This window comes from Pavona decussata, unplaced genomic scaffold (assembly GCF_977016875.1).
Source record: "Pavona decussata unplaced genomic scaffold, jaPavDecu1.1 SCAFFOLD_36, whole genome shotgun sequence".
NCBI classification, from domain to species: Eukaryota; Metazoa; Cnidaria; class Anthozoa; order Scleractinia; family Agariciidae; genus Pavona; species Pavona decussata.
In genome coordinates this window covers 220,382-245,007 of record NW_028145458.1, presented here as the reverse complement: position 1 = coordinate 245,007, position 24,626 = coordinate 220,382, and the positions used below count along the sequence as shown (strand labels likewise).

Below are 24,626 nucleotides of genomic sequence, written 5' to 3'. Positions count from 1 at the left end.
CCCCAGAGCCGCTCGGCTTTGACAACGTCATACACCTTCCCGCCGTCCCTAATGGGAACTCACGTGGTAGCAAGCAGTGATTATAGCTTCTGTCTTTCAATCCGACCACTATAGCCTTGGAAAAAAATATTGGCGTTAATCCTCCTGACAAAAGTGGAGTTTTGACAGAGAGAATGAAATGGGAATTTTTTTGCGTCATTCAGTTATTATTTGTAGCGTTCTATGTTGTTCATTTTTTCTTTGAAATCGCGCGAAGTTGATTTCGTCACAGCTAACTTTTACAGTTTGCAATACGGTATTTGGGAGAATTTCTTTCATGCGACAATAACAAAGGAAATTTGCCCTTAAAAGGACTCTGAAGGGGAATTTCCTTCACCATGGTCTGATCACACTGCAGTGAAATCGGCTGTAAAAACCAAATCAACTTACTTAACAGAAAGTTTCGACAAATTCGTGTAATAAGGTAACTGAATAAGTTAAAGGACATCGCAGTTATATACACAACTTAAGCAGTTGCGAAAAGAAAGCCTGAAAAAAATTCAGGCTTGAACGGGATACGAACCCATGACCCCTGCGATACCGGTGCAGTGCTCTACCAATTGAGCTATCAAGCCAACTGGGAGCTGGTCGTATTGTGAATTCATATTATACCCGTAAAGGTGATGAGATGAAAGAGAGTATATGAAAATTCATATATATGATCTGCGGAAGAAAGAATGAATAAGCAAATGATCGTCAGGCTTTCTTTTTGCAACTGCTTGATGAGTATTCTTTCTTCCGCAGTTCAAATGTATGAATTTTCATATATTCACTTTCAACAAGGTAACTGTTACCTCTTTCCAATCAGCGAACCTAAAGCGGAATCAAAGTCAGCAACTTCACAATGCTCCATCATGTCCGATCTGTTTCCGGGCCATAACAATGAAAGCTTGACACACCAGCTAGCAGAAAACGTTTAATGTACAAAAATAGGTACGATGTCATATATACAGATACATATCTGTTTCTAAAACGAGCGAGATAAAATATTTTAAAGGCTATATCTGATTTGTAGTCAATTTCTAAAGTGCTAAATTGCTCTAAGGGCCTCGACAGACTGGAAAAAAAGTTGTCGACTCAAAAATGATTCGACAACTACGTTAGTTCTCGATTGAGCTTTACCACACACTAAAGGCTAAAATGATCAATAACTTTTTAGCTGTGGGAGTTTGGTAACTAGCGTTGCTGCGCATGTCAAACCTCTGACAAAATAACACTGAAGATGGCGTAGATGTCGACAATGTTTCCAATCTCGTACCCACAGTCTTCAGGCTTTTTGGTCAGCGGGGCAACGCCGGGAAGACTCTGGGGACATCAAAAAAATTCAATTTTTTTGATTGGCTGTTCCGTAACGGTTTCCATTGTTTTACCGCAGAAATCCTGCGGTAATAAAATTCGATGTCCCCAGAGTCTTCCCGGCGTTGCTCCGCTGACCAAAAAGCCTGAAGACTCTGGGTACGAGATTGCAATGTTTCTTGAAGTAAACCGATTTATTTAAAGTTATCGACAACAAAACTGCCGCGTTTGTTACCGACAACTAAAGTAGTTTTCCTTTTTGAAAAGGAAAGCTTATTTGTTGTCGGTAACTATTTTTTTGCAGTTTGTTATAGATAACTTGGTTCACACTGGATTTTTTTTTTTTTTGTTATCGAACACTCTTATTATGATCGACAACAGAATATTTGACGATAACAATTTGTCTAGTCTGTCAAGGCCCTAAATCATAAATAATCTGCCCTTGTTTGGGATGACGCTCTTTGGCTTTTCTTTGTTTTCCTGAAGTCGCTTAGAATGCTGTCTAATACAATTCCAAAATGTAGCGCAGTGCAGTGTTAGCTAAATTACTGTTTCGAATAAGTGCCATCGTTCATACACGCCCGTGTTAGGACGCAACTTTAAAACTTTACAGGAAGGGGTCAAGTTATAATTAGGGGGTGCTTAGATAAAACCGCTGCGAATTTCATTCCGATAACAGTTAAAAGGTCTATCGTGCTTTTATGGCGGTTTGGAAACAAAAAGGAACATAAACCAACCGTACACTAGTCATCGGAATGAAATTACAGGATTACAGGTACCCGGGTGAACTACGAGGGACTCGGGATGAGCTCGAACCCGGTTTGAAGGTACACTGAGGTATCTAAACACCAAAGAGCAAAATGCAATCTGATGCTATCAATACGCTCCATTCAATGCATTAAATCATACCGTGATTCTCAAACTAGACGAACAAACATATCTCTAAATAAGCACCCTGTGCCTAAGAAGCGCAGTCCAAACAAGGTCGCGCACCGTACGCATAGAACTTATAAGATTGGATGATTTTTCATCACAGCCGGTCAGTCATTACAAAAAACTTATCATATCAAGCATTTTGTTTGATTGTTTTTCAATTTCTATGGTGAATTTGATGGTAAGTGTAATTCGCATTGCTATCCTTCAATTTGATTTGTTTGTTGTTCGTTGCATTGCTACTTAACACGGACGCTGAAGACCACAACTGTTCAGGTTGTGTGAAGCTCGTGCAACTTCTCGCATCCGGATCATCACTGCGCTACTTAATAATCTGATGTTCCTGGGTTAAAGTATTTACTAGCTTGCTACAGAATTCAACAGCTCTCTCCTCTCAGCCTACGTGGATCAGGTCTACCTTGGCCACATATGCATGGATAGTTGATAAACTGTTATTTTTGAGCCGGCTCCCAGCTTCCATATTTAGCGCAAAACTCCTCCATAGCGGCTTGTAGCTTTTCCAACCGGTCTTCTGCGGATTCTCTAAAGAAAGGAAAAGAAAAGAAAAAAAAAGTAATCAGTAACAGTAACAATCCCACTACAAATCAACTTGAATTTAAGTCACAGGGAAGGAAAGCACGATGTCGATCTAACGAAAAGCTCGTTCTAGAGATAAGTACACTGGGTGCCATAGACTTTTCATGCAGGGTTCCCGGTTTCGGTCAAGTCTTTAAGGAGCTTAAGCAACGACGACGGTCACGGCAACGAAAACGTCACCTGAAAATATAACTTTATTTCATCTGTGCTACTTCGCGATTATTTCAACTCGCTCAACTTTTACAAAAATGGCGAACCAGGCTATCCAGGAACCAATTGCAAATTGGTAGGAGTAGCGTACAAGTTAAAAAAAGAAAATGAAAAATTCCCCGCCGTCCGTTGACGTTCTCCACAAAACCTTAAGTTTGGTCATTTCACGTTGTTGTTTTGCAGAGGACGGCAAAGAAATGTACCAAAATGTAAAACGCACGTGCAGAGTGATTGTTTTTGCTCGCTAAATGTATTGTTTTGCGGTGTTGTTGTTGTCGTTGTCATTGCTTAAGCTCCCTTTTCTTTCGGTCTCGCGGCTTCGCCGCTCGTGGGTTCGGCCTTCAGCCGAAAAAGTATTCCCGCCACGCGCGAGAAAAAACCTCTGGTACCCAGGGTAAGAAATGACTGTAGCTAACCTTGCTCTTTGTTCGTCCGCCAATCGCAGTACTAACATTGCTCGAACTTTTCCTTCTTGCTCAAGCTTTGACTGCAGATCTTTGATTTGCTGTTGTTGAAGCTCTAATTCATTCTCTAACTCTTGAATCTGACTCCGCGGATCTTCAGCTGAAACAAAGAATCAACGCGGACCAAACCCTTTAATTCACAGTGCTAATCAACACAGCAAATGATAACATAGTCCGTGCTGGTTTTGGACATAAAATTCAAGGAGTATTCAAGGAGTATTCAAACACTAAAAACTGACTTTTCAAGGAGTATTCAAAGCAAGTTTACTTTGACTTGCACTACGTTTCAAAATGTTTTCAATGGTCAATAGCAACTTTAAAAAGTTCACCCGGATGTAATCTGTCCCCGATTTTGAAATCTGCGCTCAATCCCTGAATTACTTTGATACAATAGTACATCATTTCCCATCCCAACAAAAATTCAAGGAGTTTTCATTACTGATTTTCAAGCGCTTTCAGCAGAAATTATTCTTCTCAAGGGCTTTTCAAGCGCCCTTGAAATCTAAACTTAAATTCCAGGGCTTTTCAAGGACTTCAAGGAGTAGCACGAACCCTGTGATAAACTTGGTTATGTTGTTCATTGCAATAAAATCTTGACGGTACGAAAATATTTATGCATTTATAAGCTGTACCAGGAAATAACCTATGAAGTTCAGTTCTTTCACTGACTGCCTTTCTCTCGTGGATTACCGCGTTTGACCTGGTTCTTGCATGACTGAGCGCTAGATAGACTTGCCTACAAGTCCAGCTCAGGATTTTTTCCCCGCCCGAGGGGGAAAAAACAAACACCAGGTGCTTGGGGACCGGAACACGTCTAAGCATTATACTACTTGAATAGGCCATTTCCGAGTTGCTGTGAACGTCACTATGAAAGTGAGGCCAAGTGCAAAACTTTTTAGTTTTGTTTGCATATGAATGAAAACTAATTTTCATAACAAAATCTTTGCACTTAGCTTCGCTTTCATAATGAGGTTCAAAGCAACTCGGAAATGGTCTATTGTATTTCGCATTTCAAAGATAAAACTGGATGTTTATCTCTAGCATTAGTTCTACCCTCCCCTCCCATACCAGTATCATCTTCATGTTCGTTGTTATCGGTCGCTGCGGTGACTAGCAATTGTCTGTTCATCCGGGGAGGTTCCACATTGAAGTCAATCAGATTCAAGTCACCTCTGTAATCAAAATCAAAGCTACTGAGACTACCATTAGTCAATGAGGACTCGCGCGGTAATAGTGCGAAAAGCGAAACACCTCAGTGCGCTAGCATACACTGAAGCAAGGAACACAGTTGAATACCACAGAACACTGGGAAACCAGTATAAAACTAGCCAAATGAAGACTTGCATAAGCCTAATTAATTGTTTAAAAGTTACAAGAGATTCCCGTGTATCTAGTTTTAGTACCTGCGCCTAACTTTCAGCCAATTTTGTTTGTTTCAGCTGAACTACAAGCAGACCTGCTCTATCTACTCAGGAATAGTGAGTGCGCATGACAATGCTTAATGCGCGGACGCTATTTTCGTGTGTAGTGTAAGGAGGGCTTGTTTGCACAGTGTACTTTACTTCTTCTATTTAAAGCGGAAAACACACGCGGCAACATTTCACTCAATAACATTTCCCCTTTTCTGCTCCCCTTTAGTTTTTACGACTTTAGAAGCCAAAATAAATCTACTACTACTACTACTAAGAATAATAATCATCATCATCATCATCATCATCATCATCATCATCATCATCACCATCACCATCACCATCACCATCATCATCATCAAAATCAAAATCAAAATCAAAATCAAAATCATAATCATAATCATAACCATAATCATCATCATCATCATCATCATCATAATCATAATCATAATCATAATCATAATCAATCATAATCATAATAAGTAGTGCTAGATAATGCCACAGTGTACTGCCACAGTATCCTTGAGATTTGATTTTGATTAAAGTCGAGTATCGCAGTTTCTGTTTCTAGCGGCTGTAATCACGTCAGGCGAAAAAAAAATTGTTTTTTTCTTTTTTTTTTTTGGTTACTTTTGTTTCGAAATAATGACAATTACCCTAGCAGATGTCGCTGGGCCTGAAGGTCTTCATCATCAGTTTTAGGGAAAAACAACTCGTGTTTTCTGATCAGGATACTGATGAGTTCGGTAACATTGTTTGTACTCTCCATCATCACTTGGGGATCCTCTGACTGAAATCACAACACAATTAAAACATCAACGAATTCCATGAAAAGTAGGCTAAGTGGGAAGTTGGCCGCAGAGAAATCCACATTTGGCAGACAGATCTATTACTATATAACAAACATAGTTCCCCATCTGTGTTGACTTTGAGGCCGAAATTCCAAAAATTAGCCTACCACTTTGAAGCAACAAAGAGCAATGGTAAGAAATTTGAGCATGAAGTGAGTGAATCCCCTGTTTTATATACATTGTAGATAAATGAAGAATGATGTATTATTCAGTAAGTGACACAGGCATACTCGGAAAAAAATCCGAGTGCTCCTGTCAGGAGTCGAACCTAAGACCTTCCGATTACTAGTTCGGATGCTCTACCACTGAGCTACAGGAGACTCGTGGGAGCTAAGGCAATTAAACTAGGTCCATGGGACAAACATCCTGCATACTGTTTGCATTGGAATGTCATGTGTGGCATATGCGCAATGGAATAAATGTGATGGAATATTTTAAGCCTGGTGAATAAATGAGAATGATGTATTATTCAGTAAGTGAAACAGGCATACTCAGAAAAGAAATCCGAGTCCTCCTATCAGGAAATTTGTACACCAAGCTATAACATCTTTGGAGCAGTTTGACTTTAACAGACAACTTTCCACTTACATGTAGCATAGTTTTCTACCAAGCCCTTCAACAATCAAGATCAACGTAGTTGTTCCATTATACACTGATTTAAGGTGGCCGAACACAGTTTGCGCGCTTTACACATTCTGTTAGGTGATGCTATTAAGCGCGCGCTAGGGTTGTGGTAAGCAAATTACTATCGATCCCTTGATTTTATACCAAATGGATCACAAAGGTAATTTTTGCTCTTAAAATAACTTAGTTTCTCGTTTGTGAATCCTTCTTCATTTATCGCCGAACAAAGAAAGTGAGTTCACAATGAGCTAAGCCTTTTTGTACGCTTTTCATCTTTGCTGAGAAAACCTAATTAAAAGCCACGCATGCGCATTTGAGCAAAAAATTGTGACTGGTTGTTTTAATGGAAATGAACTGTTTTCTAATTAACCGCACGTTACAATTTCGTGAAATTTGACAAAACAGTAGTTTTCTAAAAGCGTAACTTGCCTACAAACCAAAAACAAAATCTAACAGAGGGTATCTTCAAAAAACATTAAAGTGCAAAACCAACATTTACAGGAGACCTGTCTGTTAAAATTACATGGAAGCAGCGCCAGTATGTCAGTATTTTGTAAGTTTTTCTGGATACAAAAAATGGAAAAAATCTAATGAGTGCATTTTCTTAAAATTAAGAAAAACCATTATTTGTGGACAGTTAAAAGCTTGCTGTGTTGCCATGGCAACGGCACCTTGCTCAACAAGAAGTATCAAAATTTATTCCTTCTTAGTTAATCTTGCACCATACTAATTTCGGGTACTCAGAAGTACGTAGTTTTCAAATAACGTTTACTAACACCTGTGTACTGAAAAACTGTGTTCGGCTACCTTAAGGGGAAATACTGACAATAAAGACCGCACATCTTTTTTCTTGCCTCGTTGGAAAATGACGTAAACGTTAGCCAACTCAATGTTGTCTTAAAGATCATAAGTCATCTTTCTTCCTTCTTTGCTTAAGATCTGACATCAATTTTTGGGGGTTCTGTGTGTTTAATACTTGTGAAATGTTTGTGGCTAGTCTGACGCGGCGTTTCGTCTTGGCCAAGAGAGTCTTCAGAGACTTTCAGAATTTATAGGCAAACTCATTGAGCATCACGCCCATCACGCTGTGTGTTTTCCCAAGACATATTTAACGCAAACTTGGTTGACGTGATGACCCTAAGAAATCATGTGTAGGACATGATGCTGCCGTGGTTATTGTAGTAAAATCCGCTTGTAAATCACCCTGTTACTGTCAATGTACATGTACTATTTCTAAGAATAAAGTGAAAGTTTTCTATTCACTGTATTGCCCACTCCAAAATAAACCTCTAAATTAATACACAGAGAGTAATGAGAATGCAAACAAGCAAAGTGATGAATAAGAGAATAGCTTCCATATCTTCTCACCCCTGACCGCAGGATGTTGGGTCCAAACACCATCGCGAGATTTCTCACACCCATCTTGTTTTGTTTACAATGCTCTTGAACTTCAAATAAAAAGCGGCTGAAAAAAATGTATCACAATACTAATTAGTTCAATTAAATTACCACATCTGTACAGAGAAGCAAAAAGCAGTGTAACACAAATCTCTGAGATGCATGGTTTACATTACAATTTTTTGTATTCATTTATTTATTTATTTATTTATTTATTTATTTATTTATTTATTTATTTATTTATTTATTTATTTATACAGAAGAAAGTACATAGATCTTGAAGTTAAACTGATGAGGAAGCGTAAAGAAACTACAGAAGCTTATGACTTCTGGCTTCCTCATCATTTATGAAAAGGTTTTCAAGTTAAAGCATAAATTTAGTTGGCGAGTGTAATATTCAGCTTGTTGAATGATGAGATATTGCTTGAGAGATCACTTGAAAATGGCAATATAAGGCAAACTGATAAGGACATACGGTAGGGAATTACATGTCTTAGGACCCTCCTGGTGGAGAATTGTATTTAAACTGTTTTATGTTTGTTCTACAGGGGTGAGAGCTATAATTAGAAGCATGTCTAGTATTGTTACTATGGATTTGCTGATTAGTTTGGAAAAGATGTTGGAGACTATCAGGAAGAAGTTGATTATGGTAGGAATACATGAAAGTAGCTACCAAAAGTGAGTGGTAACATTGAAAGCTCATAAAATTAACACTTCTATAATTCCAACAGTTCACAAAATACATCTGTTAAATTAAATTCCAGTGGGTTAATTGATACTATCAACATCTGACTTTTCTTCAAGACACAATTTACCTTTTTATTAGCAATTTTTTAAGATCTCTTTTTTTTTTTTTTTTTGCATTGTCATTTTAACTTTTGAACTAAATGTATTAGAATAATTGTTATTAACAGAATTCTCAGACAGAAAGATATAGCATTTGATTTTAGCTTGAAGTCCCAAATAAGTACAATGTAGAGGATCTCACTCTTGGCTACGCTCTAGATACCATTACATAATATTTAATTAAGTTATTATTAGCATTAGGGTGCATTCTATTGACCCTATTCCGGAAATTATAGGAATACATACAATGATGGCAAGAAATCTCCTGTGAGAGGCTTTCGGAGTTACTGTAGTACAAAATGGCTCTTAAATTAGCATGTTTCAGCTAACGTTTGCACAAACGTCTTCCCAAATTTCCTTAAAAAGGGAAATCTAACAACCATTCCACTTAGTCTTACTTAGTCTTATTCTGGAATACAGTCAATGGAATGTAACATTAGTAACACCTAATTATTTTAACTAACGTTTCTTAAAGTTCTGACTAGGAGAGAGTTGACATCAGGTGACATTATAATAATTATAGTGTCAATTATTATAAGAGGCTTTACTTCTGTTTAAAATAGCATACCACAAATATCTTAACAGGATGTAGTTTGGCTGTGGGAGTGTTCTTAGCTGTTTCTGTATTGCAACAATGCCATCTTCTTCATACATTTCATAACCTGGCAGGAAAAACCAATCATGAGGCATGTCATTACTAAACAAAGAAAACCAGGTGTGTGGGAAAGGAGGGGCAGGGGCTATACTTGAAAAATCCCATAGATGATGATCAAAAACAACAAAGGGTGGGCTTGAATACTGACAACAGTTCAAACAAGATCTATAATAAATTATTGTAACAAATGAAATGTTACTCTGGTTAAAAAAATTAATGTATATAAAATAAAATGTTTCAAATACCAATGCTTCAGCTAAAACTTCAGCCATCATTAGGGGGGCGTGATAAGAATTTTACAAAGAGTACGATGATCTACATTGTACAATACTACCGGTATTTAGAATTTGGTGATCATTTGATGTCTTTAATTAGTGTGCAAAGGAAATAAGTAAATTAAAAAATACTGCCAGCTATTGATGCCAGACATGAGCAGATGATGTAATAACAGTAACTTACATCTAGCAGCAGTAAGAAACACTTCAAAGTAGTCGTAAGGTATGAGTGGCTCAGGAAGCTCCCTGAAGTAAGACTTGAGCACTGATGCCACAGAGTGAACCTCAGTTTTGCTGTTCTCCAGCTCTGGAATCTCTCCTGTTACAATTTCAATCATACAAACATGTTTTCCACTAATTATGTTTAAAAGGGTACAGTCATGACCTTTCACATTTACTGTGTACTTTCAGCTGTCAAAATTCTATTATTTTCGTCCAAATGAAGCACATGCATTCACAGCGTGAAGCTCACTAGAATTGTTGTACAAAATGAGAATTTAATATATTTTTATAGGCTGTATCACTGGTGTAAGTAATTCAACACGGTGAATTTAGCATGGCAAGATGCCCTGTAAATGACTGTGCCCCTTTAACAATACACAGATTCATTCTTGGCAGGGTGTATCATTTTGAATTCCATATCTTCAACATGCTTCAGTAATGATGAACCTACCGGCACTTTCACTCCTCAACATACTGGGCTCAAAAATGTGGCATCAATTCAAAAAAAATGTGGCATTAATTCAAAAAAAGGTGGGTGATACAAACAAAAGCCATATAATTTTACCACTTAAACATCTAAATTGCTTGAACTAACACTCTCTTCTCCTCAAATTTAGTTCTATTCCAGCAATTTGGGGATGTAAAATTGAGGGGGGGGGGAATTAATTGGGCAGGGGTGTGTATGTAAGTAAATGTGGCATTAGCCTTTTTAAAAGCATGCAACAGAAAATTATGCCAAATGGAACATGCAACACAATATATCTCTGTCAGTAAAAAAAAGATGCCATGCTAACATTTTGAATAACAATCAGAGTGATGTTAAGAGAGATGCTCAAGACGCTGAGGTTAGCAAACCGGCACATTTACTTCTCACCTGAATGAGCTTACATGACATGACAGTGTACTTATTAAATGTTTGTGTTATGTACATGTACCTCTGTTAAAGGCATCCTTCAAGTCTGCAACATTTTTTGCTTGTCCTGGTAATCTGAATAATCCTTCTTCTGTTAAACCTAATGCAAATACAAATAAAACTATAGGGTAAAATAGAATTCAGGCTACACTGAGTTGATGTTGGCCATGCAAAGGGCATCACCTCTTTTGAAACAGGCAGGCCCTATGGAATGCCAAGGTGCTTTGCATTTTTCCGCTCTTTTTTGATCAACTATTTGCTCTCTGTTTTTGTACAGTTCACCACAGATCTCCGATCCCTCCACTCACTCACTTCAGTATTGTGGTGCCTAGTAGTCTTTTATTCTGTTTTGATTTTTAAACAGATAAGTGAGACAAGCAGTCTTTTTTTAACGAAACTGAATGAAATAGCACAATAAAGGGTTACATACTTGTTACACGGATAAGATATCAATTAAGCTAAGATAAGTTAAGATATAATTATAATTTTGTTGTACTTATCAACATTTACTACTTGATATTTATTTCCCTAATCATTTCATATAATTGAACAAGGAAAAACTTGACAAGGTATAAATTATGTCAAACAGTCACACACAAAAGTACAAAACTTGTCAATGGATTTCTTAACTTGCTTGTGTGCAACCACCCTAAACTGGCCATGTATGATGATGAACTGGTGGCATATAACATTATATACAGTATAGCGGACCTCTTACCATATGTTTTAATGAACTCTACACATTTGCTAACAACAAGAGGCACAAATCCACCACCACGCCTTGTCTCAAACTTGATTGTTTCAGCCAGGCTTCTGCCAAACATTCCGCCTCCTACAGGCTGTATGAAACAAAGTTTGGTTATTTAAGCCCGACTCAAATTTTTAACAAACACTGGACTATCCAATTACTGATCTCATTTCTACCACTACATTACTCTACTGATTCTAATGAAAGATACATGGATGTGTCAAACATTCTATAGATTCTGAGAGATTTTTAGACTGTGAAAATAAAAGTTAGTACATTTTTAGCAAACAAATTATTGATTAAAGCACTAATAAAATTAAATTAATGCATGCACATTCCAATTCCTAGTCTGAAACACTAGATACATTACAAAATATCATGCACAGCAAATGGTTACATGTACATGAACCTTGGTTTTAGTTTTAGTCCTTTTATCTCTTTTCATATGGATGATTTCTCGTTTCTCGATTTCTTATGTGGCTTTTCTAGATCTAGTTTTTGTTTGTTTGTTTTTGTCTTTTTTTTAACGCAGGACCCATGTTGATAGCAGTTTTTATAACTGAAATGGTCATCCTGCATAAATATGTTTTTATTATTATTATTATTATTATTATTATTATTATTATTATTATTATTATTACTATTACTATTATTATTATTATTATTATTATTGTTATCATTATTATTATTATTACTTTGTAAAAAGTATGTAATATTCAATCTGATGGCAACTTACTGCATATATTATTCTATTGATGGCTTGTATCCATTCGTCCATTTCTCTCTGAGATGAAGCTATCAAGAGAAAAGTGTCATGGGTGCTGGAGACAGGTCGGCCCTCTTTGTCCTTCCCAGCTGAAAATAAAAATTATTTACATCCATCAGATACAGCATGCAATGCCTACAATAATATTACATGCAGATGTAAATGTATGGAAAAGTCATTTTCTGGAATATAGATTTATGCATTACCTTGTTAGAGGAAATTAGTAAATGCTGAATGAAAGTAACATGGATTTAACAATATTAATTAGCATGGTTTAAAACTATGTGGAGAAAGCAGAGCTTAGCAAGTGCTTTTGGTATCCAAAAAGAAAATTGGGAGTAACCATGCATTTTTCAGAGATAATAAAGCTTCAATCTGGAAAAAAACACCATACATTGCTTTGTATTTTACTGCTTTTTAGAATAATTGTTGCTTAATAATCTCTAAAAAATGTGTGGTTACCCCCAGTTTTCTTTTTGGATTCCAACAGCCCTGGCTTAGATCTGCTTTCCCCGCATATAGTCATAAACCGCGCAAAAATACTTCAGTATTAGTAGGCACCATCCTTAATATAACAGAAAATCGATAACCAAATGTACACATTTTAACTACATTAATTTATTTTTTATTTTATATGGTAATTATTACCTTCAAAACATTAAAAGCAATTAAATTAAGGTTGCCTTTTCTATGCTTTATGTTATTATGAAATTCTGAAGACAATAATCACATTCATAAAAAGCTAACAATGCACACAATAAACATCATCTGCTCTGTTTAAGACTACAAAATTAGAAATAAATTATTTAAATATATAAAAATACATTCTAAGTATTTACAATTCACTCACCAACAATTTCAAATTTGAATTTTCCTGGCTCCCCAGGGTCCAATGGATATCTGATAACCTCATTCCCAGGCAAAGGAATTGAGGCAATAGGTGTCTTGGGCTCCTGGGAAAAAAATCATCTTTTCAAACAACACTGATTGTGAGGCTTTAAGCTGGATGCTGGGTTATTCATTTGACAAATGAATGTGTTCTGCCAATACAACAATCAGAGATCGCAATAAATTCAGCTTGAAATGCACTTAACCATCACAACAAAAGAACCAATACTAAATTTAATTACTGATCATACTATTTGTTCTAGTCCAGCTGCTAACGACCAAAAAATGGTTCAATTGTTCGTTTCATGATAAAAGCATGAAACTTGGCAGGGTTGCTAACCTCTATGAGACAAACATTTTCTGATATGGAGCCATCCCAAATTAACACCCAGAGCCACGTAATGCGCATGTCTGAAAAATGGCATATAAAGCCTTTTAATATGGAAGCAAGACTAAAGTAAAATACTGAATTCTTGGCGTTTCTTTGGCTTCTCTGTTTAGTTACTTACTTTCTATCATGAAAGCGCATAATATAGTGCCTTTGAATAGAAAAAAGGTCACATGACTGTTTTGTCTTTGATGAACAGCAGAGCATCAGCAACTGATTACATGGTTAAGATTCCTCATCGGAAAGTACTTGGATGCTAAATGATTTGAAATGGTTTTTGACCATTCTCTGACTGAATTCTGATTTTAAGTTATGAGAAATATTCACCCAGAAACACATATTAATGCATGCACAAAAAGTACCACATTGGAACTATGCATGAAATTTAGGCTAAGATACATTATCGAGTTACTTACGTTTAATTGATATGATGTGCTTGCCAAAATGTCAAGATCTGGCTTTATATGACTTGTAGTCTTGGGAACTGTTTAAGTTAATTTCCCTTAAAACTGCCGAAGGCACTTCAAGAAAAGGGGCTGAAATTTGTGCCCCTTTGGAAGCTTCAGAGTCTGCAGGAACAGTATTTGCACAGTGTACAGTGTGTAAAGGTACAGTATTTATCCCACTATCAACCTCGGGTTCCTCATTTGTTGGAGCTGCACAAGAGAGAAAGCTGTTGCAAGGAACGAATCGTGTGCACTTGTGGAGCTTAGCTTTTAATCTATATTTTCCAAGAACAAGGTCCAGCAGTTGTAAACAGACCATCTCACAGTTCTGGAGGACATGCAATGCCATTCTTTTCAATCTTTGTACAAACACTGTTTGCGATATCGGGAAAAGCAAGAGGTCTGTCATAAGAAATGCAAGGCCCACGCCAAACATAGCATTGAAAAGACGTCCCTTTATTGTTTCTCCTTAAATCTTTAATGCATGGATTAGGCGGAGGAAAGGACATTCCTTTCTCTTGCGTGGCGGAAACTACACTGCAGAAAAGGGATTTTGATCGCTTGAGATGCTGTTAAAGATGAAAAGATGAGAGAAGGTCATACCAGCTTAATTTGAGTCACTCTCTACAGGCCGGGCTACGGATGGACTGTGGGGCCTTTGATAATCATGTTAACAAGGGTCTTGAGAGTTGATGGAATAGCATCACTTTGGCGGTTTGTGGGAAATCTTTCATTCAAAGGATTTCTGAAGCTGCAGAATATCTACTCGCAGCTTGCAAGATGGTATGCCTTAGGCATAAAGGATGTCTCTTCGTTGAGAAAGGGAGTGTTTAGATCTGGAAGGTCTGCTAATTATCAATCCTTCAAATCTGAAGTGCAGACTCCAAGTTCTTCAAATTTGGCTGAGTGGAGTCTTGCAAGGTCCAAACACAGTTAACCCGAGGTAATCTTTGCAATTGTCAATCAGTTCAGCAAATGCTATCTCTTCTATGGATCTGTAGGTGGTATCCTTGGGGGACTTTGACTGCCTCGTCTGCTTGTGCAGGGAGACCTGGCGCTTGGTATCGTATGTCACTAATAGATAACTTTGCTAAAAACTTCATTGAAGAGGATGGCACATTCTCTCACTTTATTGTCTACTTCAAGATTTGAATGGGCACGTAGTCCCGAAGGGGAGTCTGCTTTATCACAGGAAAAAAAACCCACACATTTCCCTTAAGGGCTCAGGTATACAAGATGAGCTTGATCGCCGTGCCTCCACAGGACTTGCCGGCTAACTTTAGCACCATTCCTATTCATCATTGTGCTGGACCATGTTCTCCTCCTCTCACTACACACCATCAATGAACAGGGCCTACAAATCTATCCTTAACGTAGCCAAAGGCACCTTGCAAAATATCCAACAGATCTTGATTTTGCAGATGACATTGCAAAACAGTTCATTTCCACTACTACAAAGTGTCACCTGCGCTCACTAGCAGGCGGAATGATCACTCAAGTCGACGACTTCAAATATCTCAGCCCATTCATAATCTACTGACAAAAGGATGTGAAGTCCCGTAAACACTTAGCTTGCGTGTAATAAGCTCAACAAGATATAACATTCTGACCTTGCCAATGAAGAGAAAATCTATTTGCTTAATATGTTGATTGAACCAATTCTGCTTTACAGTCCCAAGACGTGGACACTAACTTCGCGTCAACAACAACGGCTTGATGGGACATATACCAATCTACTCCCACGTCCTTAAAACATTCCCTTTTCTGAGCACGCCACACGTTCACAAGAGCATTTACGGAAATCTTCTACCACTCTCCCAGAAGCTCGCCAAGTCGCAACTTCAATTCGCTGGTCATTGCCAGAGAGCTATGGGTGAGATTACCCAGTCCCTCTTACTATGGAAGCCAAGTGGCCCTATCCACTCCAGAAGATTGACCTTTCCCGACATGATTGCCAGGAACTCAGGGATAGAAAGGTCAGATCTCGGGAACGCTATGGTGGATCATGAAGTTTGCGTACGTCCCGACCTTGAGAGGCGAACAATGATGATGATGATGATGGCTCACTGGAGAAGATATCAGCTTTTTTGTATAATGCTTTGACTTTCAGGAGGGAGTTCATTTTGAAATAGTATTTGGTAGCCTCTACTTAAGGGGAAAAAATCAGTCATTTTTTTTTTCAGTTGGAAATCATCGATTGTTTCTTAGGCGCAGGGCCTTATCCAAGTGGATTATCTCAACAAAACCAACATGAATGTGTCAGTCTCGATTTCATGCAATTCCCGACGCTCCAATTTTGTGCATGCATAATTGTGTGCTTCTAGGTGTACATTTTTAATGACTTTATTTCAAAATTCATGGAAGGGTTGAAAATTATTTCAAATCACCTGGCTGTTAATCGAATGCAAACAGTCACGTGATCAGTCACATGACTTGCTTTTATATTCAAAAGCACTGTATAATATAACGTGCTCTAATAATACAAAGCAAGAAACTAAACATAGTTGTCAAAGCAACGCCAGGAAATCAGCATGTTACATCTGCCTCGCTTCCATGTGAAGGCTTCATATGCTATTTTTTGACATGCGCTGTACGTGACGCTGGGTGTTAATTTGGGATGGCTCCATATCAGGAAATATTTCTCTCACAGAGGTTAGTAAGCCTGCCAAGTTTCATGCTTTTATCATAAAACGAACATTTCTGGTCGTTAGCAGCTGGACTATTCTTGGTTTTTTTGGTTTTGTTGTTTTCTTGAAGATTTGCCCTTCTCCCACGAGTATAAAATGCAGGCACCACTTGTTCCGTAATCTCGATGAAAATAAATTACCCTGCCATCCAGTCAGTAAGTAAAATCTTTTGGGGTACCCTAGTGAATTTGCTGTACTTGTTGATAAAACAGTGCCTCAATCATTCACAATAGTCAATGTCCAAGTCATATCATATCACTTAAAGGAAAATGGTTTGAGCAAATCAACAAACACCGTAGCCTACAGAAACAATAGGCATGGATATTTATTGTCCTGGTAAATTACCTGTATCTATTCTTTGAAGTTCAAAGCTCAAAGTTTTCTTTGAGTTTTGCTCTTAGGAAAAGAGACAATGGTCATGGACAAACAACACTTAAAACAATGTTTAAACATGACTGTTTAAACCATTCTTTTTAATTTGCAAATGTGCATGCATTTAAGGGAGAAGAGATACAGACTTACAAATTAAAAGTGTTGAAGTGGTCAAATTGTTTCAACAAAATGATGATTTTTTTCACTCTTAGCTGTCTACAGTTTACAGTTTACTTACATTGTTGTCCCTGAAGTAATACAACTGATCTCCTTTAAGTTCAAACCATCTTGATCTTAAGTTTCTATATCTGCCACCCTGCTTACGAAGCCAGCCACAATGTTCCTATGAACAACAACATAACACATGAACGGAGAATGAAAGAAAGCTAATGCTTGGATCTTGACTCCAGGGCTGTCATCAGTAGCTGTTGACCAGTTGAGATTTATGGCTGGAAACTACCAGATGGGTACATTGCAGAAGACCAGCTAGGCATAGTTTCAAAATGACTAAAAGAAAACAGGCTATTCCACTTTCTTTACTTTATGGTTGACTATTTTTTCTGGAAGAACCAGCTTTTTCAAAACTTAATGACAGTCCTAGGTCTCTGTAGCATGAAGCAACTGATATGTATCTAATGATATGTATCTATGCAATGATATGTATCTAGCAGAAATAGGAAAAATGTTTCAATATGAAACTGGGTTGTTACCAGATGCATTTAATAACACCTTTCTACGAAAGAATCAGGTTCATGGTTATGATACCAGGAATGCCAGTTCCTTTATGTTCCTGAGTGCAGAACTAACATAAGACATTTTTCGTTTCAATACCAAGGTCCCTTGTTTTTTAATTCACTTAGTCCAGACGTTGCAAGTTCAGTTAGTGTATGTACTTTAAAGAAAAATCTAAAGTAACTCCTTCTTACTTAACTTGTTCCTTTCCCTCCACCCCCTTACTCTCCTTCCTTTTCTGTCAGCTTTGTCCTTTGTCTTCTTTTTTTTTTATATATACCTTTTTCTTTCGTATTATTGTTACGGCTGCCTTTGCCGTTCAGTTAAAAATTGTATAAGCCTCATGGTTTCTTTTGGCTTTCCTGCCATACTTAAATAAATTTCTGTAAATTAATATTGTATCATAATAAGGTGGCGAATAAAAAAAAATAAAAATAATAAAAAGTGGATTGCATATTACATGTACTACTCTCAAACTTCTCCTGGAGAGCATATGTTTGCATTATCGATTGTTCTACTGGAAGTAACCACTGTACCCTTTTCCATTTAAAAAAAAAAAGGAACTCAAAGGACCAACTATTTTCCCTGGTGAAAATCTTCAAGGATCTTCATCTATAATCCTCAAAGACCTGACAGAAGGATCTCACATAATAATGCAATGAACCTTGAGGTCCCTGCACAGATTTTCATCCTGCATGGATCTTGGAGGATCTTGCTACGATGCTCAAGTATATGATCCCATAGGATCCTGGATACAATTAGATATAATGCTTTGTTTAGGATGCTGAAGAATCTTTGTCAACAAACTTTAATTCTAGCATATTAGGATAGGCACAGAGGGGATAGGCAGTTGTAAACGACATCCAGAGCTAAAGCAGTATCTTTCTTTATAACAATGTGAAGAATGTAATCTGCTCATGAACAACTGCTAAGAAAGCAGGTGTTTTCTCTGGTTACTATTAATATTTCCTCTTAGTTTTTAGTTCTCTCCCTCTGTAAGCTCCCACTTTTAATTTCTAATTCTCTATCACCCCACACACAAATTTACAAGAAGCAAAGTTGATCAAATAACTTACTAGACAATAGGAAACAAACAACAATATGCTTTAGATCAAGAAGTCACAAAAACGTGTCAACCTCAGTTAAGATGCACAAGGTCAAATGTTAGAAAACATGTCCTCATGAAGATTCAAAGTGTCTTGAAAAATGTCAACTTTGCAGTTCAAGAAAAAATCCATCCCCACCCCATGAAAGGTCATCTGAAATTCCTAGGGGGAGGGGGGTCTTAAAAGTCAAAATTTTAGAAGCAAAGTACAGTGTATGAAGCTAAACTGGAATTTCCTTGGAGGATGGGGGTTACAAAACAAAAAACCTTCCATGGGAGGAGTATGGATATTTTCTAGAACTGCACATTACATTATTTTATTGATTCAATAAACATAAATACCGCACAAAAAATGCGATATTGATTACTCAAACTACAGAAAAAATGGGTCTTCTTAAAGTGTTCATTACACCAGAAATTTGCATAATTTTGTTTACGACGTCAATGATGTGTGACACGGCACGTTCCACTTTCCCGTGAAAACTGACAAATTAAATTATTTTTAATTAAATTATTTCTAAATTAAATTATTTTTAATTCTCAAAAGAAACCGCACTTTGTAGAAAAAAAAACGAAAAAACCTATAACTTTGCTCAGATTCAACGAAAAATCTCCATTCTTACACTAAAATGATTGTCAAATTATTCTCTACAGAATGAATGAGAGAATTCTGACACGTCGTGAAAAAAATTTTCACGTTTTTCTTTTTCACTAATTGCATTTACGACCCCGGACTTTCTGAAAAACTGAAAACTCAGATTGAACGAAAAATCTCCATTCTTGCACTAAATGATCGTCAAATTATTCTCTACATATTGAATAAGAATTTCCTGATGCGCCATGAACAATAAATGTTCGCGTGTTTTTTCCACTAATTGAATTTAAAACTCATTCACTGCGCACGCCCGAAAGTTAACGACAGAACCGAACGACCAACCAAGTCCACACTCAGCTATCGCTATAACTTGTTCATTGTGCATGCGCGCATTCACGAGTTAACAAAAAGTGGATGAAGATTTATTGACACAGAAGCTCACATTGAATTGTATATATTTTCATTTTATTTTGTACTTGCACCAGTGATTTTTATCCACGTTTTTTGTAATTTTTTAATATTTAATTAACGTCAATATCCATACATCTCATCCAGCCTTCCAATAGACTGAAATGCCATCAACATTAACACTGATACCTTAAAAGGACAAAGCTATTTCCTAAACATTTCTTCCAGAAATTTATTATCTCAAAGCTGAAATCTATTCACCCAATTTATAAAACCTGGCTGTACATTCCACCTCATACAAGTACATCTGTGTTCATATCAAAGCAAGAGAGGATAAAACCATCCTCCTGTTGCCAAAACCAGAGTTAAGCATTAATATTGGTGCTATCTTTTGCCCAGTGCAGTGTTAACTATTCCTAACTCAATAAATTGTCTAACATTCTGCATGGTTAAATGCCGCTTTATAATGCCTTGAGGATGAGGGCTGCACAGAATGTATTGATCTTGCCATAAATTTAATTTACGTCAACATCCATACATCCCATCCAGGCTTCCAATAGATTGAAAAGCCATCAACATTAACACTGATCCCTTACAAGGACAAAGCTATTTCCTAAACATTTCTTCCAGAAATTTATTATCTCAAAGCTGAAATCCATTCATACCCAATTTATAAAACCTGGCTGTACATTCCACCTCATACATGTACATCTATGTTCATATCAAAGCAAGAGAGGATAAAACCATCCTCCTGTTGCCAAAACCAGAGTTAAGCATTGGTGCTATCTTTTGCCCAGTGCAGTGTTAACTATTCCTAACTCAATAAATTATCTAACATTCAATACAGGCAACTTATCAGTGAATTCCTCACTTCACCTTACATGACTACATGGTTAAATGCCCAGGTTATAATGCCTTGAGGATGAAGGCTGCACAGAATGTATGGATCTTGCCATAAATTTAATTTACGTCAACATCCATACATCCCATCCAGGCTTCCAATAGATTGAAAAGCCATCAACATTAACACTGATACCTTACAAGGACAAAGCTATTTCCTAAACATTTCTTCCAGAAATTTATTATCTCAAAGCTGAAATCTATTCATACCCAATTTATAAAACCTGGCTGTACATTCCACCTCCTACATCTGTGTTCATATCAAAGCAAGAGAAGATAAAGGTCAATAAGAAATTGGCACATGTGTCATTTAAACAAAATGGGATCCAAAAAACTTGTAAAGAAAAATGCATAAATATGCATGATATGTACAGTAGGAAAACCGGCCGCCTACAAAGGTTGCGATCTGTGAGCTGTAGATTAAGGGAAGGGGCAATTTCACTAAGAAAGTAGCTTAAAAAAACTTTCTACAAGATTAAAAATAGTGAAAAGAACGTTTCTTCATCCAGCAGAATAATAAAAATAGCTCTCGAACCATACAGGTACGTGAGCTTTTCATGTTGAAACAGTTCCGCTTTTTCTTACCAAATCCACGCAGTAAGTAAGGAAATACGACTTACAATTTTCTGCTTGTGGCTCCTAACCGGTGGTATGGGCTGCTTCTGCATAGTGGCACTATAAACTGCAAACTATACACTGCACGAAAACGCAGCAGCCATTTTGAAACGCCTCCATTCACGGTTGGGTAGTGAAGCGCTGGGAACTAGCCAGTATGAGCGGACCAATCAGTCGACCAATCACAGAGCGTGACAAATAACGCGCGGAAAGAGAAAACTCAAAGCGCTTGTGTTTCACTTACAGAGGAAAGTGATATCACACACCCCTGGAAATACCAAATATTTGAACTGAAAAAGACCGTCGCCTCGCAACCACTAACTGAGCTGGTGTATCCTGTGCATCAAGCGTTTCCCTGGGCGCGAAAGTAGAATCAAAAGCAAAAAAAAAAAAAACCTACGAATTAAGACAACACAGAGAATAATATTTTCACTTCATTCTTTTTTTTTTCAGGCTCTTTTTTCCCAACTGCTTAATTTTGCGGTCATGACTGCGATAGTCTAAATTAAGCTTCAGATTGTGAGCCAATCATAAGCCTTGTTATCTTTGCATTAGCCAATAGGCGGGCTCTTTTGTTTTTGATCAATTCAGTTAATTGAATAATGTAGTAAAATCCAATTAAATTGCCCTCCCAATCTTGCAATCTCTAAATCATCAATAGGACGATTTTTTAAAACACTTTTAGTTTTGCGGAGGATAATTGATATCGTAGACAATGAATAAAACAAATAGATTCCATTTGGCTATGAGCGTGTACCAGTTGGTACCTAGCCGGCTCGTATCGTTGTATCGTACTTCTTTGTTCTTACCGAGTTCATATCTTCCCCCATAATGATTCTGGCGTTACCATCCGGCTGACCTTAAAGCGTTGACTGTGTTGCTGCGATACATTTGGGGATTCACGAGGGGAGAGGGATTTTCATTTCCAGAATTGGCACCTTGACCGAGTCATGATGAAATCAAATACATGTATAGATACATTTTTTATTCCTATTCTTTCCGCATTATCCTTTGTTATATTTTTTTGCAGCTCTCTGATAGACTCAAAGCCGTTCAATTACCAGGCAACTAACGACGGGATCCTCTTCCGTTGAAGTGAGAAAATTGTTCGACTGTGCCTGGGTATTCAGTTCAGTCTCAAGCCAAACAAACCTCGTCCGTGAAACTTTTAAATATAACAAGGAGGGCAAAACTAAATTTGAGAATGGCCAAACATCAACATCACGGCATAAGTGAACGCGAGAATACCAACACATTGTTGTTAGCTACCAGAGGACTTGTTGGATGAAATGAATGTGTGATTTTAACTGAGCAGGCAATCAATCAATCTTTATTTGCCCAGAAAGATATTTTGTATGTTTACAACGATACAGTCTATAATAGTTATTCCTTATGAAGCAGGAGCTCTCAACAAACCCTTGTAGGCTTAACGGGGAGACGGCCCCTATTACAATATTTATGCTGCATTATTTATAACACATAATTCATGTCTGTATTGTAAAGCTAAGACAATATATATTTTTTTACAACTAATTAATTTTATGTACTAGTGTAATGACCGGAGATAGTACTTCTAATTTTTTTTTTCTCAAAGGTGTCAATTGAATTTGGCGCTTTTTATAGCTCCGGAAAGTTGCTCCATATTTGACGTCCCTTCAAAATTACAGTATAATTTCTTATAATTTGTACGCGGATACTAGAATCCACATGGATTTGTGACGATGACCTCGTTTCAACAATATATCAGGGAAATTATTTTCACTTGCACAATCGGCACTGAATCGGCTTGAAACCTCTCATCAAGGATCAACTTACTTACCGAATCTTGGATAACATTGTACCAACCAACAGAAGTGTCTTTCTGGCGGGAGCTTGAACATTTTGGCATCCAACTTGTGCCATTAAACGAAAAATTTCTTGAAACGCAGGTGAAATTCAAGCCAGGGAAAGCCATTTGGAAAGTAAAATAAACGACAATTTTCAATCTAATAAATAACACCGTCACTATGGTATATATAGATTAGAAACAAAAATTCTGAAACTTAGGAAATTTGATTTGTGTCTTGATGTTAATTATTACAATGCTGCATTATTTCAATCTGTAATACTTTAGAAACCAGTGCGTGAGAACTTGAAGCACTCTTTGGATGTACAAAGATAGGTAGTTTTAACTTCACCGGGGGACAAGGGAGGGAGGGAGGGTCTTAAGTAAAGAATTAGCCATGCCTTTAGCTTAACATGCTTAGAAACGGTGGCAAAAACAGAGCAGAACAAACAAAAAAATAAAAATAAAAAGTAAAAATGACTTTATTTAAGTGCCGAAGTTAACGCTGTAGCGCTAATTGGGGACACTATAAACCAGTGAAATAAATATGCAAAATTAATTACATTGTTAAAAATCCCAACTGGTGGGAGGCAAATCAGTTGACTATTTGCAAAGCGTGGCCTTGGAGCGGGACTTGAACCTGGGCACAACGCAAAGTTTGCATCTGCAGCAGGAAGGAAACTGCGGGTTTGACCGACAATGAGTGGTGCAATTTTTGTTTTCGCCTGAGAAAGGTTAGTCTCCCTCGCAGCCGTTCTGTCTCGTCACGTAACGTAGGGAGGAGCGTTACGTGACAAGACAGAATGGCTGCGAGGGAGACTAGAGTTTCAGTGAAAGGGTTAAGGGTTAAAGGGTTGAACTTCCCCGTATGAAATCTTACTAAACACCCCTCCCACCTCGGAAGACAACATCACGGCAATCCAACGTACGGAAAAGTAGCGGCTGTTCATTTTCTCACAATATAATACCTTGCGAACCTAACACAGCCGATATGTTCATAGAAAGCCCTTTTTTGGCGAAATTCGTCCCTCCACTAACAGCATTGTGTATGCTAGGTTTGAAGTTTTAAGAACTTTTCGGTGCGTTTTTATGAGCGGTTTCAGGCTTTCGTATGCTAAGAATTATGGGTAAATGCACCAGTCGCCCACAGGTTAGAGCTCGCTTGCTTCGAAAAGATAGTACAAAACACATAACAATGGCTGCCCTTCGTTGCCGAAGATGACTGTCTTGTGTGTGAGTTGAGGCCTATCTCAAACAGGCTCTCATGTGGGCGGTGAGACCCGCTCGTGATCAGTAACGCTGGCAATATTGTTGCATTGAAAAATGGCTGGAGTGGCTGCCGAGAGTCGTCGGTCACGCGCACGCTGACATTCTTGCTGGCGCTGCTCTTCTCACAAAACACGTACTGGGATATTGAAG

The 24,626-nt window shown here is 37.5% G+C and overlaps 1 protein-coding gene across 2 annotated transcripts; it reads right to left on the bottom strand.

Annotated features, from left to right (window-relative positions):
• Positions 1–1,509: 1,509 nt before the first annotated feature.
• LOC146484184 (rho GTPase-activating protein 24-like) lies at positions 1,510–23,323 on the bottom strand. Of its 2 annotated transcripts, none has more exons than XM_085104978.1 (13): positions 21,388–21,516; positions 17,266–17,370; positions 13,097–13,199; positions 12,217–12,335; positions 11,451–11,571; positions 10,755–10,832; positions 9,782–9,916; positions 9,236–9,329; positions 7,792–7,888; positions 5,605–5,738; positions 4,608–4,711; positions 3,492–3,639; positions 1,510–2,811 (listed from the first exon to the last, which is right to left on the bottom strand). In XM_085104978.1, the coding sequence occupies exons 1-13, from the start codon at positions 21,433–21,435 to the stop codon at positions 2,721–2,723; spliced, it is 1,377 nt and encodes a 458-aa protein (XP_084961104.1). In that variant the 5' UTR covers positions 21,436–21,516; the 3' UTR covers positions 1,510–2,720. The 2 variants fall into 2 exon arrangements, with proteins under 2 accessions (XP_084961104.1, XP_084961103.1); XM_085104977.1 differs by lacking the exon at positions 21,388–21,516 and adding an exon at positions 23,202–23,323 and having other exon boundaries at positions 2,582–2,811.
• Between the last annotated feature and the right edge of the window lie 1,303 nt (positions 23,324–24,626).